The following is a 19,643-nucleotide window of genomic DNA, read 5'->3' on the forward strand; positions in this document are numbered from 1 at the left end:
TTAAAAAGAAATATTGCATATCAACTTCCCTTGAACTTTCCTGGATGACTGTATGTTCTGTTATTTACTTATATGGCCCCTTCTCAAAACTCTACTGTACTTGACCAAACTATGTTCACCCATTTACCTCCATGGTTCACCAAAAGAAAATCTTACCATTGGAGACTTGACAGATATATTGTAGCTTTAATTTTGGAGTTATCATGTTTAAAAAGTTTCAAACTTTGACACCTGTTGACCTCTTTTGACCTCTACCAGCTTCAATCATAGGGCATCTATCTACCAAGTATGACATTGAATCAACTTGTGGTTGATGAGATGTCGCATTTACAAGCTGTTTTGTACAATTTCCCATGCAGCCCCACCAACTCATGAATAATAATGAGGTCAACATTGTTGTTGCAAAGAGCATATACTTACTATGTAGTAACATCACTATGTATCATGTTTGAACTATATTGGACACTCTGTTATTGACACTCTAAGCATATTATGTAAATCCCGGCCACTCATTAATATTCAAGAAATGGGAACCACAAACAACAGGGCATATTTACACATCATGGGGTATCTACCTACCACGTATGACATTGACTCAACTTGTGCTTCTTGAGATATCGTGTTTACAAGCTGGCCGTCACATACACACGCACCCACATACACACCAGCACAATTGCAAAGGTTGCTGAGCCTACAACATCGTAACCAAAAATGACATCGTGTGATGAATAAAACTGATGTCATGTAGAAAGACAGCATATCCTACTACAAATTTTAACTTCGCCTTGTCTTTATCAGAACCAAAAGCCAGAAATTCTGTCCTACTCTTAGCCGGCTACTCTGACAACTAAGCCTAGCCAAAATTGCAAGTGCTTCATGTTACAGATATTGCATATAACCAAACCGGCAGTACATTGTGACACGCAAGTTTGATTCTCAAAATACTGTGTTTATAATTCATTGATGTTTTCTATAGAATCTGAACTGCATCTATGATGTTCTCTGCAGTTCTTTAAAAAAGATACACGATTCTTGGAGTTAGTTCTAAAGGAGGGATTTTCCACACTTTCATTCTCACTTCTCACAGGAGCCCCAGAAGCACTGAGCATGTAGGTGATAGGCTACATAGGGTTTATCAAATGTTTAACATCACAAGGGAAATTCTGTGTTGTGGGTGACCAATGTGTTCTGTTTGAAGGTCTGAATATGCAATGTTTACAAATTTTAATTGTGTAAATTATAGTGGTAATCCTGTTATTGCACAGCCCCTCCTTTCTGTCTAAATTACAAGGAGGCATACAAAGTTAGAATGTGTATAGTTTCAAAGATTTCTTCCGTAATTGTTGTTTCAAACGATTATGAATTAGTTGTTGATTACTGCCCATTCATCATTTTTGGTATAAATTTGATATTTAGGGATGCATTTGTTGTTATAATAGGTGATACATTCAACGATACCATGTGCTGCAAGAAGTTACCACTATGTTTGTATGTGCTTCATTCATACTGTAGAGTCTAGAGTCTGAGTTGTAAACATGGTCAATTATTACCCCAGTACATGCATGATCTTCATTGGCTGCCAGTATCTCAGTGGATTAAGTTCAAAGTCCTTCTTCTTGTTTTCAAGTGCCAGAACAACATGGCACCTCCATACCTACAAGATCTCATCCGTCCGTATCAGCCAACAAGAGCCCCACGGTCATCTGGTCAGAGTCGTCTGGAGGTGCCGATCACCAAGACAAACAGCTATGGGAACAGAGCTTTTTGCTGGGCCACGCCTCTGGAATGAGCTGCCAGCTGAACTCAGAACTGTTTCTAGTCTAACAACATTCAAGTCAAAGCTGAAAACCTACCTATTTAGACAGCATTACTGCAATATATAAACTGTGTATTCAACTCTATTCATGTGCAGTACTCCCAACACACTCAAACGCGCATGCTTTTTATTCTTCATACTCATCTATATTGTATTTTATTCTGCAGTTTCACTACATATTATGTGTCATATATTTTTTTACTGTTACATAGCGTTTTAGAGCACTTTTGTGGATTTTACGCTTTAAAAAGTAACTTATTATTATTAATTATATTTGTCCAAAACCTTTCTGTAAGTTGCATTGCTCACAATTCACAGCATGATGTATGACTGTCCTGATCTACCTATTCATAGATGTATATGTCATTGCAATCATTTCACAGTTGGTGTATGGTAACTTATATAGTTTCATGCTTAAGGGTGTAGGTGTGTCAGCCTAGCATGTGTAGTCCTGTCATAGTAACAAAGGTAGTCTCATACATGTTTACTTCCAAAGGAGGGCAGCATTCATGAATTATTGCCCCAGTAACATGCATGTCTGTATGTGGGGCAGCAGGCAGGGTTGGATAGGTGGGACAATCTGTGCTTGTAGTTTTCCTCTTTTTTGGGGCTAGTTTGCTTACAATTTACAAACAAATCATTTTTGTGTATTATTTTGGCTTATTAATGTTTTAGTTTCACTTCCAGTGAACCACCTATGATCAAGGAAGAATAATTAGAATAAAGCAGAAGTTTCAAGATTACTGGGTTTTTTGTTGTTTAGCGCATTCATCGCTAAGATATTGTAATCGTTCCAGGAGGCTAAAATGTTTCTTGGATTCTTTTGGAATTTTTATAAGCTCAAGACAGAAGTCAACTGGTATGTTCCAAGTTTAATTGTGATTTGTGCACTTGTTCTATACTTAACTGTACGACGAAGGAAGTTGGCAAGTTTGACTGTTGATAGTCCAACAAGCTTTTCAGCCATAAAATTAGTTAGCCAGAATACATTTTTAAGGAGCCCCAGTTTTTGAGGCCTGTGTCACATACACACTCCAACACACACTATCACCATCATATAGTTTCCTTTTACCTTCGGCAAAGAATCAACCAGAATGCAAAATGCATTGAGGTTTTGATGGCTTCAATACAGTAGACATCTGCTAGTTCACAAGAAACAGCTCTTAATTATATAAATGTACTGAACCACTATTTTGATGGACAATTACACTATGGCATGATAAACACAGGTCAGTCTACTGTACATAGCAATACACACCTCGGCCAGAAACAAAAGGGTCTTGTACTCAATGTGATACATCCACACACCAAGTGTGTGAAGTTAAAGAGTGTTCAGAGTTTGACCTCTGGTGACTTCAAATGACCTTTGACCTAACACAAACACAACAGGATTCTTGCACTCAATATGGCTAAATCCATATACAATGTATGAAAAGTAACCATGATTTCTACCATGACACATCATGTTTAATAGGTTTACAGAGTTTAACTGCACTGGTGACCCAGATGACCTTTGACCTCCACCAAAAACAATTGAGAACTTCTATTCAACATAAGCACACATGTCAAGTATTAAAAGCATTCATACTTCCTATCATGACATATATTGTGTAAAAGGTTTTTAGCATTTGACCTCTGTTGACCTCAGATAACCTTTGATCTCCACCAAAAATGTGTTCTTCTACTCACTATAATGGATCCACATGCCACATATTAAAAGTTTCCATGGTTCATAAGTTAAGATCTTGTGTTTGGAAAGTTTTCACAAGAACATGTACTTACTATGTGGAAACATCACCATACACAGTATAAACTAAATCGGACATACGATAGAAGAGATATTGACATTTTTAAAAAGTTTACGTTAAGCCCAGCCAAATCATAAATATGCAAGATAGCCCTACCAAAAACAATAGGTATCATCTAATGGCCATGGCCAACATTTATGCCAAGTATAATCACATATTTCCTTCTTCAGATACGATGTTTACAAGCTAAGGCATCACATTAACACACATATGTACACACACACATATGCCAACTTGACTGCATAGGTTCCGATGGATGCCAAAGCATCAAAACCAACACTGAAGAAAAACATATGATAAAACATTATCTTATGCTTTTTCCCTTTTGTTATGCACTTAATCACTTAAAGGTTGTGAAGTAATTGCAATTTTGCACAACAACAAAATATTGGTCCCAACAAACTTTTGCATTTAAATGGACCCAAAATATCTGGCCCAAACAAAATGGCTCCAAAATATATTTGCCCCCATGAAATGTGGGCCAAAATGGTCCCAAACATATTAGATCACACCAATTCAGGCCCAAACAATGTGTCCCAAAATGCATTTGCGGTGGAAATAAACTTTGGGCCCACCCAACCCAAGAATGTGCCCAGAATTATTTGGGGCCCAGATGGTCCCGATTTAGGCCAACATGTACCAGTCTTTAACCAACAACTGTATAGTTTAGTTACAATCTGACTTAAGGTTGCAGAGTTCTTACAATGTAAAGATATGTTTAGCAGCATAAGAACTGCATAACCTCATTAATATTCATAAGGTCTATACCAGAAACAATAAGGTACACCTCACTATAATACAGCTACTGTACACAGCAAGTATGACAAATATCTATCCATCCAAGCAAGTGTGCACATGTACACATCCATGCCAACCTGACTGCATAAGTCCATTTGGTTCCAGCAAGGAACCATAAAGGCAAAGGACATGTTGTGAAGATTCTCTGGATTCTGCTGAGTATATGCTTGAGGGTCTTAGCTTTATTAAAACACACTCTTCCATGAAATATCAATTAATTCCGTTTCAATATAATTACTGATTTCATCAAAGGTCCTCTGAGCTTTCATATCTAGGTTACACAAATTCAGACTTTTAAGCATACCATCAATTCATCAGACAGAATCTTTCCATTAATCTTAAAGAAACAGCCAAAAGAGAGAAGAAAAAAATGAGCTGTGTTGGAAATGGAACATGAAGAAATTGAAATCAATTGATGGCATAGTGTGATAGTGCTGAACACAAACAGAACCAAGTATTTAATTTCCGGAAAACGACTGCTTCACAGCGAAACATTATGACTAAAGTCTTCGACCTAATCCTGTGTTGTGAATAAACCTATCAGTTAGCAACTACTAGAAGCAAAGCAAGATACTAACAAAATATTATTCATTCCTATACTATACAGGATGACTCTATGCTTATATATGACATTTAAATCATTGTGCTGTGAGCTCCTGAATTAAATGGGAGGTGAGAGTAGAAGAGGGGAGTGGAGAGGGGAGTAGGAGAGGGGAGTAGGAGAGGTGAGTAGGAGAGGCGAGGAGGAGAGGGAAGAAAATTGTTGCACATCATAGCTTGGGTTTTATGATATATGCTCTTTTAAAGTATATTAAAGTTGTGAACTCTTTGGGTAGAGTCTGCAAGCATATAACTTACTGTACTTTTAGTTTTTGGGAAAGTATATAAAACTGACAGTCCATCTAGCCCCCCCCACCCCTCATCATATTGAGCAAACTGATTTTTTTCACATTCCTATACAAATAACTTTCCAAAACAACTGGAATAGAAAACATATTTAAATGCAAACCATCTGTTGTGTATTCATAATATGCAATGTTTCCTGAATGCACAACTTTCATGATTAAAGTAGCCTTTTGAAAAGGACAAAAAACATTATCTATCTGATCCTAAGTTGTCTGCTGAAATCAAGAGTACCAGTCCTCCCACAATCTGTGTGTTACCTGTAAATCACATGACATGATTCCAAAAGTTTGCCTACAGGGCCTCTTAGAGGTGAGAAGAACTAAATCACTGAAGCACTTCACAAAATCACTCTCCAATAATGCTCAAGGGAATTTTAAATGAAGAAATTCAAGACACAGGCCAGAACCAGGAAGTGTGAACAGCTGGCCTAGGGACAAGAAAAGTCCAGGTGAGATGCAGAAAATCTTATTTAATAAAGTGAAAGAAAGAAGGCGCAAGTTATTTGCCTAAAATACGATAATAAGGCTAGAAGAGCGGGAAGCAAGCCAGGGAAGGTGATTGACATCACCAAACTTTTAGTTGGACAGAAAAATCACACCATAAGAGAGAACTGTCTGCAAAGGTAAGTCTGTAATTTATATAAACTTAAGATTAATATTAGCGCACTCGCTCTCATTATTAAAGGCACAAGGAACTTGTTTTTCTGTTGCTGTCTTTCCTTCTTTCTGAGGAAAACAAAGGTATAGTAAGGTGATTCCAGCACCAATGATGTATGTGGAAGGTTAATTTGATAAACAAATAAAGCATGTTATAGGGATGCACTGGATTTGGAATTTCAATACTGTGTATGCCAGATTCAGCCAAAATATCTGGCAATATTTATCAGATTTTGGAAATGAACATGATCCAAACAGTTTCTTTAGGGTTAATAGGAAACCTGAGGAACCCTTACCAGCAGTTACTGGTCTTTCAATGCAGCACAAGAGTAGTTTGGAAGCTAACCCTGGGTGAAGTTCATAGGCATGTACCTAAACCGACCTTAGACCTCCACTTACAAGGGCGAGGAGGTTCTACTACATTTGGGAAAGTCAAATCAGCATAAGTTTCACATTTTACTTAAGAAATATGTATGTTGTTTAATTTTCCTTCAGTTTTTTTCCTATCATAGCATCCGTGCTATTCCAAGTTAGTATTCTGTTTATTATGTGGTTATAGACTTACAACCCTGTTAACATAAGGGTCACAATTACTCTTCCTCTTTAATGGATAATCACATGTTGGAAATTTCCAGAGAGGAGAGAAACTGTTTTGTTTCAAACACTACTTGTCTAAGCATTCTCACAGCTGCGAACTATCACATTTTTAAGGCAATGTTGATCTCCTAATCAATCTATCCTGTAGTGATGGGTACGGTCCATAAATATATTCCCTTGTACCCATTTGCTGAGTTTGGTGATGCCCTGGGTACCAGTTCACTAGGCACTGATTGATTTACAATATATCTTGCAAACCAAAAGATTTTTAAGATGAAATAATGGCACTGCAATGTCTTATTTGCGCTATGCCTATCAAGTTATTGTTAAATGGTGTGCATGTTGTGTTATTATGGACTAATCACATATTGCTTGATTCTTTTAAGTATGAAAGGGGTAGTTCAACATTTGTGGGACCATTCCACAAAATTTACATGAAACTAAATTGGCATTGGGGGATGGTGGTCTACTTGTGCACCCCTGATTTGCCAAGGTTACGAAGGTCAAGTTTTTGTTGCATTCAAGGCATGCAATTCAGAGAGATTGCTTAGACTATATTATAGCACAGTGTGTACATGTCACGGAACAGAACACAGTTGTTCAAAACTTTCTCTGCAGGAAAAGTAACAACTTTTCACCAAATTTTACACTTAAACACATTGAGAGTGAAAGGTATACCATTTGATGAAATTATTGAAGAATACATGTCCCATGATATTTGCCTTCCCTTTCAGTACTTCAAATAAAGATGTAGCTGCAAACAGTTTGGGTAATCTTATCGGTCAGTGCCCTGGTTCCTGGGTGCCCTTCCCATCACTACAATCCTGCATGTAGTTGCCTGAATAGGTAACATACACTCACATACAGTGTAACAATATGATCATCCCTACCAGCTGGAGAGGTCAAACATAGCCCAGTTTGTGCAAGCATACAACTAGACTTGCCAGGAGCATTGTCACCCATTGGGATACTTCACACAACACACAAGGCAAATATTTGCTATAATTTGACATAACTTTCAACCTTAAGGATCACTTGATGTAAGAGGCTATATTTGCCAACTCCTGGCAAAGTAAATCTTCACATGGGAAGTTTTTTTCTGCTTGCTAAACAACTGATGAGTCAATGTTGACTGAGAAGTTGTCATCCTTACTTTTAAGCACCCAATGGCTACCATGTAATATTCCTCTGAACATCCTGGTACCTGTACACTCCATACTAGAGTATTACCAATAATCAGTTAGAGAATCATTGGAATCCACCCAATAGTTAGAAAATCGGTAAAGAATTGACATATTGCTCAAGTTTCTAACCTCAACCAATTCTTTCAATAATTTTATGTAAGGATATTGCCACGCAAGAAGCAAAAAATTGTGTTTTAGCACCTTGACATCTAATCAAAGTATTTTTAATTCCTGGACACATCCCGCACTACTAGCAATGCAATTACAATACAATGCTGTTTGAAGCAGAAGGCACATTGGGATATATCATACTGAGGTATTTCTACATAAATACAGACTCCACACACAACCTGGCAGATGATAGCTGTCATTCCATACATGACTTTCAATTTTCAGATTCTTACTTGATGCACAGGTTGTTAGGCTAGGCCTACTGTAGACAACATAAGCTTTGTCAAAGAGTATTAAACCTGTAAAAGATTGGCTTGATCATTAAAAACAGATGTTTTAGTGCAGGTTAACAATGGAAATTACTTGTGAACACGAAAAACAAGCCAGGCCTACTACTTTTGGAAGGATGAAAGCCTCGGCCTACATAACAATATATATCACAAAAGAAATTGGTGCATGGGTGACTACATGCTAGTAACTATTAGTTTAAGTTTTTATGGAACTAATATGCAGAAAAGGTGTAACTTTCCATATACATCAGTGAAGAAAACTGAATGGAATAGTTTGGTAATTTTGCTTCAATATCTAATCAATGCAATGGCAGAAATAATTAATCAACTCTAAAACCACAAAATTTAATCTTCATATCTGCTTAAATTTGGTAGTACTGGATTTGTTGTGAAATACCAGTGCGTGATCTTTATATTTCTCAGCTTTATAATTGGATTTACTTACTTATATTATCCAATTTCTGAAGATTTGGTAACATCTTGAGAACTGTATATCTGTATTTCTCTCCTGCGGCACAAGGATTGTCTGCCAGCCATAACACTTTTAACTTTGGCAGCTTTCTCAAGTACCATACTTGTCCTAAGTCTGCTATGCAGTTCTTTCGAATGTAGAGTTCTGTTAAATTTGGACAATGGCTGAAATGTTCTAGGTGTGTGATGTTATTAACACTGACTCCAATCACCTCTATTTTGGGCATCTGTCCAAAAATTGAAACCTGGAGGAGGAAAAAGAAAAAATGAATTTTGTAACTTACTTGATGACAACCATGAAAACATTTTGTCAGCTTTGGAAAGGTCAGCCTGGGCACAGGGCAAAACTGTCACCAATTGGTCAGTGCCAATGTCACAACCAGAAAACCAATGGGCTTAGTGATTCCTTGCAAAACTGTCACCAATTGGTCAGTGCCAATGTCACAACCAGAAAACCAATGGGCTTAGTGATTCCTTGCAAAACTGTCACCAATTGGTCAGTGCCAATGTTACAACCAGAAAACCAATGGGCTTAGTGATTCCTTGCAAAACTGTCACCGATTGGTCAGTGCCATTGTCACAACCAGAAAACCAATGGGCTTAGTGATTCCTTGCAAAACTGTCACCAATTGGTCAGTGTCAATGTCACAACCAGAAAACCAAAGGGCTTAGTGATTCCTTGCCAAATTTTATAAATAAACCTACTTAAGTAAACTGCAAACAAGGTTCTTATACTGTACTTATCATAATAAGGTAGGATCCACACCTCCAAGTGCTTCAAAGTTTCACTATAGAGGGATCTGCATACCGAGAACAAACTTCATCCAAGCTTTTTCACCTTGTGAGATATCCTGTTCACAACATATTTAGACTTTGAAGTACTGTATGACATTAGATGGCCTTAGAACTACCTTCAATAGGGCTCTTGTACTCACCAAGAGGAATTTCATAGCAAGTATTAACTTCATCCAAGCTTCATTTTGTAAGCATTTACAAAGTTTTCATACTTTTTTAAGAAAAGTTTCAGACCATAGATGTTGACATCAAATGGTCTTTTGACTTCCATCAAGTTTCTATAGGGTTCTTAAACTCATCCAGAGGGACTATATCCTAAGTATAAACTTCATCCAAGCTTCATTGTGTATGTATTTACAAAGTTTTCATACTTTTTTAAGAAAAGTTTTCAGACCATAGATGTTGACATCAAATAATGGTTATTGCAAGACTGTGATTGACATTTAGATGTAACCTTACATGAGATACAATGTAAACCTTAGATGCTTCATGCACCAAAATAAGACCAAAATACCTCATAATTTGACTCTGAAATCACTTTAGGCTACAAAAAAAACAAACTTTCGTAAACAAGTCCATATTGTAGCCCGAGAAAAAATTCAAAACAATTGGCCAAGAGATTCGCAGCTGAAGCAAACTGGAAAGCTGCTTAGCCTAGTGATTCCTTGCCATATTTTGCATAACAAGAAAGTGTTTCACCCCTCAGTCGGCCTAAAATGCAAAACATGTCTATCAACATTTCCAAATATTGTCTTCTCTTTGCCTTAACAAGACAAGAGAGGAACATATAACTTCTACTGCTGATACATTTCTAGAAAATACAAAAAAACAGTAAAATTTATACTTACATCTGTTAATCCAATGCCCCTGTAGAAGAAAAAGAGAAAAATGATAAGCAAACTATAGATCCTTAAGAGTAATTTTCATACACAGCTAGCTTCTGCTCTCATTTGCTGGAACTCAAAGTAAGACACTGCTGCTCGGAGCCTCGGACAGTACAGTTACTGGCATGCCAAACCCCCAATTACTCAACCCCAGTAAGACACTGCTACTTGGACAGTACAGTTACTGGCCTGCCAACCACCCAATGACTTAACTCAAAGTAAGACACAGCTGCTCGGACAGTACAGTTACTGGCCTGCTCAGACAGTACAGTTACTGGCCTGCCAACCCCCCAATTACTCAACCTCAGTAAGACACTGCTACTTGGACAGTACAGTATACTTTTAGTACCAATAAATAACTGAAAACCTATATATTTCACTACATAATTGTGTAACAACAAATAATTCCTGAAGCCCTTTTCTATGTTTCACTACATACATGTTGAATACCAAGTAATAAATGAAACCCCTCTATGTGTTTCACTACATACATGTTGAGTACCAAGTAATAACTAAAAAGCTTCTATATGTTTCACTACATAAAATATGGTTCATTACATAAATGTGTAGCACCGTTACTAGTTCATCTTCATGTTGATCACTACCTAAATTCATAGCCACTAAATATTGAAACCCTTCTATACTTTCTCTCCAAGAACTTTTCACAAGATGTTATCGATAAGCTACATAAAATTTGAAAGTACTTTGACTGTTTCTTTGTTATAATGTGAAATCAAGCAAGTGGTCAATCTATTGAACAGCATTGCTTACAGACTTAGTATCCAATCAAGTCACAATTTACCAACAATACCGATGTCAAGATCTGAATTTAAGTTGATGGGACAAACACCTGGGTGATCATCGTTATGAACATATCCACCAGTTATTTTAGAAACCCTTGCCGAATTCATCAGATAAAATGATTTGTCATGTCAGGGGCTGCCATTCTCGGGAGGGGAGAGGGGCGGTCAATGTGAATTGATACTTCCAAGTTGAATGTAAACAGGATTGACACAATAAGACCAATGCCAGTAAAGGGTCATGCCCAGAACAAACCCATCTCTGTGAATAGCATCAAAACATCTAGCATAATGTGGTTGAATAAAACTAAAAACAGAGATAACCTTGTGAAGATTGACAGCCAACCTATGCTTCAAGTTCCCAGAGACAACCTTACGAAGATTGACAGCCAACCTATGCTTCAAGTTCCCAGAGACAACCTTATGAAGATTGGCAGCCAACCTATGCTTCTAGTTCCCAGAGACAACCTTATGAAGATTGACAGTCAACCTATAGTTCCCAGAGACAACCTTATGAAGATTGGCAGCCAACCCATGCTTCCAGTTCCCAGAGACAACCTTATGAAGATTGACAGCCAACCTATGCTTCTAGTTCCCAGAGACAACCTTATGAAGATTGGCAGCCAACCTATGCTTCCAGTTCCCAGAGACAACCTTATGAAGATTGGCAGCCAATCTATGCTTCCAGTTCCCAGAGACAACCTTATGAAGATTGAGAGTCAACCTATGCTTCAAGTTCCCAGAGACAACCTTATGAAGATTGGCAGCCAACCTATGCTTCAAGTTCCCAGAGACAACCTTATGAAGATTGGCAGCCAACCTATGCTTCCAGTTCCCAGAGACAACCTTATGAAGATTGACTATGCTTCTAGTTCCCAACCATTGTATTAATGAGTATAAAACCAAAGGAATATTATCCAGAACACCATTCCATCGAAGTCTTCTTTGCAAACTTTTCATTTTCCCAAACCCAGAATAAGGGACAAAATCCAATTCCTTCCTGATGCTAAAATGTGGAGAACTGAAGATGAAAAGATGCAGAAACAGAAAATTAACTTAGGCTCTAGATGATGACCCCTGTAATTGATTTTGCCCCACAGCAGATACAGAGTGTGTATGTGGTGGCATATTTTGCCAGCAAGTATTTCACTGACGTCCTTTTTTCTCCCCTTTACCTTTCTTCCTTCAGAGAATCTTCATTCGTAGGTTAATTGCCCACAGGCTTCCTGTGTGGCAGAGACTCTTGAGGGACGTAAGAGGTTTCACATGCTGTGGGGATAAACTCTCATATCTGTATACACTGGAAAGATGTTAAAAACTTACAACTAGAATACCAAATCTGAGGATGATTAATTAAAACACATGAGGAATATGCAGCCTAGGAACATACCATTGGCTACAAAGCCTCAGTCTGCTCCTGATGGTACATAGTACTCGGTTTTAACATAACATGTTCATTAACCCTTGAGGAAATCTTGTGTGCATCCAACTTGTACATACTCCACCGTCTCATGAATTATTCATCCATTCCAAATGACTATATGAAAACTTTACAGTGAAGAGAAAACTACATAAACACAGAGATGTTACCTTCACTAAAGGAAACTGGAATACTTTGCAATATCCTTTTTTATCTCATCTCCCTACATGTAATTATACACGGATATGAGATATAGTACTTCACCCAATGTGAGGATGTGTGTGAGTTAATGTGTCTGTGTGTGTGAGAGTGAGCAAAAAAGTGTAATGACCTCATCCTAGATCCTTAGATCGTAAGTCCGATCAAGATCAACCATGTAAACTCATGCCTGCAAGATTGATGACATCATAGGTCAAAGGTCAAGAAAACCTTAAAGAGGCCATGACATGAAAAATCCAACTACTCGAGTAACTTCCTCTGAATCTATGAGAAAATCTATGTTCAAAACTATTCTCAGCACCTTCTAAACCTCAAGGACTAATTAGAAATTAACGTTTTAATATTTGCATCCGAAAACAGAACTCTGAAAAATGTGATTTCAAAACAAGACAATGATGACGTCATATTAGGAACACAAGTGCCAAGCCCAGGATGCGTACCGAATGCGCGACGATCATACCGTCACACATACACGCACATTTACACTGAGAGAACAACCGCTGTATGACGGTACATTGTTAGAAATGTCAAGTTTTTTTTACAACTTTTTGTAAAATATCCAAGAGAAATGCTGGTCTGCTGTGTTGTTGGGGACTGCAGTAATGTATGTTTGTTATACGGTCGCAGCATTATGGAAGAGGGTAATTGTGCTTACTTGATCCTGATGAATGCTTACAACCATTTCCGTAAACAGCATATTGGAAAAGAGCCCACCTAAGGCTTCAAAAAGCCCTCGTAAATACATTAAGGAGGGCGTTTTTAACTTTTCATTTTCCAAAATAGCCCCCAAAGCCAAATTTCTTAATTCCTACCCTGCTAGTGTAGTATCACTGCCTATACTTTGTAAATGTTATACACAATATATAGGGCAGAAATGCTCAGTGCCCTAGCTTCGCTGTTTTTCAGGGGCGACCCAGCCCGCCCCTCCTTTCGACCACCCTGCCTTTTCCACCAATTTTACCCCCAGTCCCCCCTCTTTCACCCGCCCCTGTAATTCCCTACTCGCCAACTCTGTAGTTGCTCAGTGCTTTGACCTTGAAGCGATTCCAACAACCAACTCTTCAAAAATCCCAGTACCTACAGTGTGCATATCTCTCGCTTAATTCCAGTTCACTGTACTACTACTGCATGTACATGCCTGTTCGAGCTTCATTTTCAACTACACATACGCAAATCCTTAAATTCTGATCCAACATTTAACCTGGGCTTTTTGCAAGCAATCATCTATACGAAAATTACAGGTCTATGTGAATAGCTTTTTACGCAATGTAGATTTAAAAATAATCAGTTCAATGTTCTAAAGTACAGTAGTTTACACACGAATGTTGCGCCAAAATAACATTTACTGAAGCACGTGGTTAATTGGACCGCCAAAAATAATTGCAACAGAAACCACTGATGGTAAGAATGCACATTTTACATTAGCAACTCTTAATGCTGAGAGAAGAAACATACTGTGAGCTGAAATATGCTGTTCAGGATCAGAGATGTTAGCTTCCCACAAAATTCATAGATTGTCTCCACTCATTAACATTTTCTTATCAAAACAATGATTCAAATATTACGTGATAGCCTCAGAAACAATGCAAGTGCATCTTCGTTGTCAAAAGGTATACGTACTGTATGTGACAAGGCCTAACATTATGATATTGGAATGCACACACATGATAGCCTATACCGGCTACACAGGGGAAAGTAACGTTCAAGTAATTGTTGTTAAACAATATACTACTGTTCATTGAGCACAACAGATGCAATAATTTTCACAGACAATGGATGGGGACTATTAACCAATCAAATCACGGGAATTTTGGAAAAGCATCATTGTCTATTTTTAGCATGACAATCTCCGTAATGGTGTGTTGTTAACCCTGTACCTTGCGGTTGATTGTTATGATATATTTATTTTCAAACAAATTCAATGATCTGTAGGAGTAGGAGAACTTTTGGTTCTTGTCAGAAGAAGTTGTAGTTTTTTTGAAAAGAAATAATGAGAGATGTTCATTCAAAAATGTGTTTTGTTATGTTTTCCGTTGACCTAGTTGTGAGTGTGTACTTGGGGTTTGTTTCTCAAAAAAAAAGTTTGCGTCCACCGGACGCAAGCAATTTGAAGAGTTTGCGTCCCTGGCCAAAACATCGCGTCCTGGACGCAGAATCCTGTGTTCTTAACAATGCTGAGCACTGAAGCAAGTATAACAATTAACTTTAACTATAGACAATGCCAAATCACTTCTAGGTAACCTTTGTACCCCTATTATAGATCATTCAGGGTGAATTTAGTTTAATCAAACCAACTACAGCTTTGTAATTTGGAGTTGAAGTATAACTGTCTGAAAAATCAAAATGCCCAAAGAAAAGACAGGTTCAACTTAGCAATAGGAATAGATTTCGCTGAAAGGAACAGAATCCTGGACAATGAGCAAATTCTAAGACAAAGGTACCTTAGAGTGTAGTATGGTAGAAGCCAACACTACAGGAGTTTCAAAATAGTATTCAATCTCTGTAGTGCATACATCAAATGTCTTCTGTTAATTGCTAGGGTTAGGGTTAGCCCCTATCCCTAGCTACTAACAGAATGTGCTATTTGTTCATGCATGTTATAATTGCAGTGACAAGTTGATTATGCAGAATATTATGCAAGGGTATAAGTAACACAGACTGTAACAGCACACTTGCCAGTGTGTGTACAATGTATACCAGAAAATCTACTTAAGACCCATTTTTTCACTTGTTCTTTTGTAAATTAATTTACTTTCTTTGTAAAGCGCTTTGAGCAGTAACTTTTGTTTACTGATTTGGCGCTATATAAGTCTCATTTATTATTATTATTATTATTAAAATAAAAACGTTTAGTGGTTACGATGCTTAAGCAGGTTCATAGTGTGGTAAGCCATACATGTTAATATTCATGAACTTGTGCACACCAATATGAAGAGGAGTATGGATTGACTTATGCAGCAGCATATCAAAGGAAGGTACCAGGAATCAGTTATCATGTTGACAAAGTCTATTTAGTGACATCCATGAAAGCCAGTAGGCCAGTGCCATAAAATTTGCTCAAAAGGCCACATAACTATGTGAATAATATAGAACAAGTGACTTAAAATTTAACCAAGAATTAAGTGAGAACCAGAACAAGATCATAGATGTCCAGCTCTTATGTAAGTCATTCTCTTGTGGGCAAATCAACCATTTAATTCACTGGTACGGAACTTACAGTATACATATTTTCTTCCAATTGCTATGTGAAATATAATGTAGACACATACAGTAGATTTGTATGATTAAAGGGAATGTTCTGTTACCAATTTTGAGTTGCAAATCCCTTTAATATTTGTTATAATAGAGCTCTCAATGCACTGTGAAATAATTTGACAACCTATATGTAGTCTGGTATAAATCACATAAGAAATTGCCAATTTTGAGACCACTTGCCATATTAGATATTTTTAGATAACCTGTTGAAACCTTGAAGTTCAGAGGGTGAAATGGATATTGCCACTTGAATGTGCATTAATGCAATACCACATATCAACTTTCCTCAACTTTCCTGGATGACTTTATGTTCTGTTAAAGACTTATGGAGCCCTTCACAAAACTAAACTGAATTGAACTTGACCAAACCATGTTCACCAAAAGAAATCATAGCATTGGAAAATTGATCGATTTATTGAAGCTTTCATTTGGAGTTATCATGTTTAAAAGTTTTTTTAGAATTTAACATAAATGTTGACTGCAATGACCTTTGACCTCCACCAACTTAAATAGGGTTCTTGAACTCACAAAGCTGGATTCGCATACCATGTATGGAGTTCAACAATGTATCCATTTGTTCCTTTGTTTACAAAGTTTTCACACTTTGACCTCTGTTGACCTCACAAGACCATTGAAATACACAGAAAGAATATGATTCTTGTATCTGATAAGACGGATCCAAATACCAAGTATGAAGTTAATTCACAACAAACTTTTTGAATTACGGTGTTTACAAGCAACTGCCACATACACACACGCCATCACCATCGCATAGATTCCTTCTGCCTCTGGCAAGGAATCAAGAATGCAACATGTCCAAACCACACAATAGGGCAGCAGCTCCTTGCTTGGTACATTATAATGTCATGAACGGTACCATTGTTACGGTCATGATATAAATCTAATTTGGTATTACATACTGTTAACAAACTGATCCTCGTGGACAGGGTGGTTGCACTTTATCATAACCTCAATTTTTAGTTTAGTGTTCAAATCTTGGGAAACTGATGGAAGGCTATGAACCTTGTCTCTTATCATAAAATTCTGTGGATTCTATGTATAGAAAATACACGTGCAGAGATGCATTTTGCTCTATAAAACAAAATTAATTCTTCCCTGTTTCACTCCTTACATTTGTTAACCAGAGGGGAAACTTGCCTTTAAATACATTACATATATACACACAAAAAATTAGTATGCAAGCTGGTTACCTTGGCTGATGTTAATACTACAGATGAAGAGCAGTATAAATCTAACAGAGTCAGTGCTTACATGGTTTGAAGACAGGGAACCATTTGACATAATTTCACAACAATGAAAAAAGACTGAGGGACATTGTCGTTGGTAATTTATTCTGCATGCTCACGCTACCACAAAGAGCTGAATTTGCATTTGCTTATAATTAACCTGATGAGATCCATTTGATATTTTGACATTTGAACCTCTGCTCACCTCAAATGACCATTAATATAGTGTTCTTATACTCACTATAAGAAAGACAGATGTTAAATGTTGTTCTTGATCATTTATTTTGCATGCTCACTCTAACACAAAGAGCTGAATTTGCATTTCTAATACTTAACCTGATGAGATCCCTTTGATATTTTGACATTTGGACCTATAAGAAATACACATGCCAAATATGAGCTATGTGATGTAACCTATGTTGGGATTTCGTGATAACAAGGTTGGGGCTTTACAAAGTGTGACCTTTGATCCCAAATGTTATTTGACCTCCACCAAAAACAATAAGGTTCTTGACCATATTATAGGGAAGCCACATGCAAAATATGAGAGCCAATAAACTTTCCTATCTGGAAATATTGTGTTTACAAGATTTCAAGTTCTGACCCCTTGTGACCTTAAATGAACTCAGACCTACACCAAATTGTGTAAAACATTTCCACCACATAAGGCTATCATACCATACATATATGAGCTCCTTTGATATTCAGGTTCTGGAGACACAGTTTTTTAGATTTTCACAGTTTGTCCTCTGAGCTGATCCCAAATGAGGTTTTGACCTACACCCAAACAATAGGGTTCTTGTACTAATTATGGGGAAGCCACATGCCAAATATGAGAACTGCAGATGATACCTATCTTGAGATATCATGTTTACAAGCTAGGGCTTCACATACACACACCCACCCACTTACTTGCCTGCCTATGGCAAGTATTTAATACCGTTGCAAAAATTATATAATATGCAAGCAACAGAGTGTTAATATGCCCTTAAACTGGGTCAAATGCTAACTTTGGTGTACTTTTATATCCTATTGTAAATTATACTTTTCTTTTTTTTGTCTCATGGCATGCTAACCTAGATAAAAATATTTTTCTCCTATGCAAAAGATGATGGTATCCAACAGAATGAGGTAAGGATGCTATAGCTAGTACAATAAAACTAATGAGTAATTTCTGTTGCAAACTGAAAGATAGAACGTACAGCTAAGTGTGTAGTTCTAATCATGGATAGGTTTCAACCGCACAAATGGTCTGTCTGTAATAAAGGATCCCTCTGCGAAATGGCAAAGGTACATCATCATGATTGTGTTACTTTTTACAACACAATAGTAATGGAAAAAAGATCTTTTAGACCATCAAGATTGAATGCATAATGAGGCTTTAACCTAGTTTTGTGTAATAGTTTTGTGTAATAGATATAACTAAGCAAGATCTCCACAAGGCTAGATTTAATTCTTCATATTTTGCTCAGCCAATGGCAGCAACAATGCAGGAAAAGCTAGTTTTAAAAGCAATAGCTAAGAATGCTGCTGCACAATAAAAAAGGCACCACGTGTTGCACTGTATATACAACAGAAAGTTGTACTGTACTTCAAAATTTCACGATGCAAAACCTGTAGTTTGTTCAATAAGAGATTTAAATTACACTTGTTGCCTAAGAGTGATTACAGACAAACTCTAGCCAAATAATGTAGGTCAGCCATTGATTATGTAAACCAACATCATATAATTACTTCAGATTAGGTCTCATATCAGCAATGACAGGAACACAATTATTAACTTGTCACAACAAGTTGACAAGTACTCTTGTCTGATTTAGAAAGCTGAAAGAGCCACTATCAAATAAGTGAGAGGGCAAAAGCTTTGTTGTTTATGAGTTTCTGTACATATTCAATGAGGAAGTGAGTTTCCTAAAAGATCACCTTTGACATTTATGTTTAGTAAATCTCATATTTGATGTCACTTATCTGTACACTTAACCCTGAGGTTGGGAAAACATCCTTGCTGACATTTGACTGGTCAAAAATACATTAGCACAGATATCAACTCCCCCACAAAACAACACTTATTGGGGAGAAGGCAGAAAGAAATTCAGATAGAGAGGCACCTCAGAGAGGAAGAAAATGCTGATATCAACATTGACTGGTTTAATGTTCCATCTCAGCTGGAGGTTTGGTCTCCAGTTATTATTGCCAGATACTATGTCTACATGTATATAGACTATATATGCCAACAAGTGTTTAACAACCACTTTGCTGCATGATAAATAACAGTTCCCATGCTGATAATTTAAACTCATTGCATACCAAAGATGATATACATAGA

General features: G+C 37.2%; 1 protein-coding gene across 2 annotated transcripts in view; it reads right to left on the reverse strand.

Annotated features, from left to right (window-relative positions):
* LOC139966055 (cilia- and flagella-associated protein 410-like) overlaps window positions 1-19,643 on the reverse strand; it is a 207,265-nt gene that overhangs the window by 133,894 nt on the left and 53,728 nt on the right. For both annotated transcript variants that reach the window (XM_071968702.1, XM_071968703.1), the window contains exons 2-3: window positions 10,341-10,359; window positions 8,672-8,942 (exon numbers count right to left, since the gene is read on the reverse strand). In XM_071968702.1, coding sequence (XP_071824803.1) covers window positions 8,672-8,942; window positions 10,341-10,359 — 290 coding nt within the window. The remainder of the gene's footprint in view (window positions 1-8,671; window positions 8,943-10,340; window positions 10,360-19,643) is intronic.

The sequence above is a fragment of the Apostichopus japonicus genome, chromosome 4 (genome assembly GCF_037975245.1).
Source record: "Apostichopus japonicus isolate 1M-3 chromosome 4, ASM3797524v1, whole genome shotgun sequence".
NCBI classification, from domain to species: domain Eukaryota; kingdom Metazoa; phylum Echinodermata; class Holothuroidea; order Aspidochirotida; family Stichopodidae; genus Apostichopus; species Apostichopus japonicus.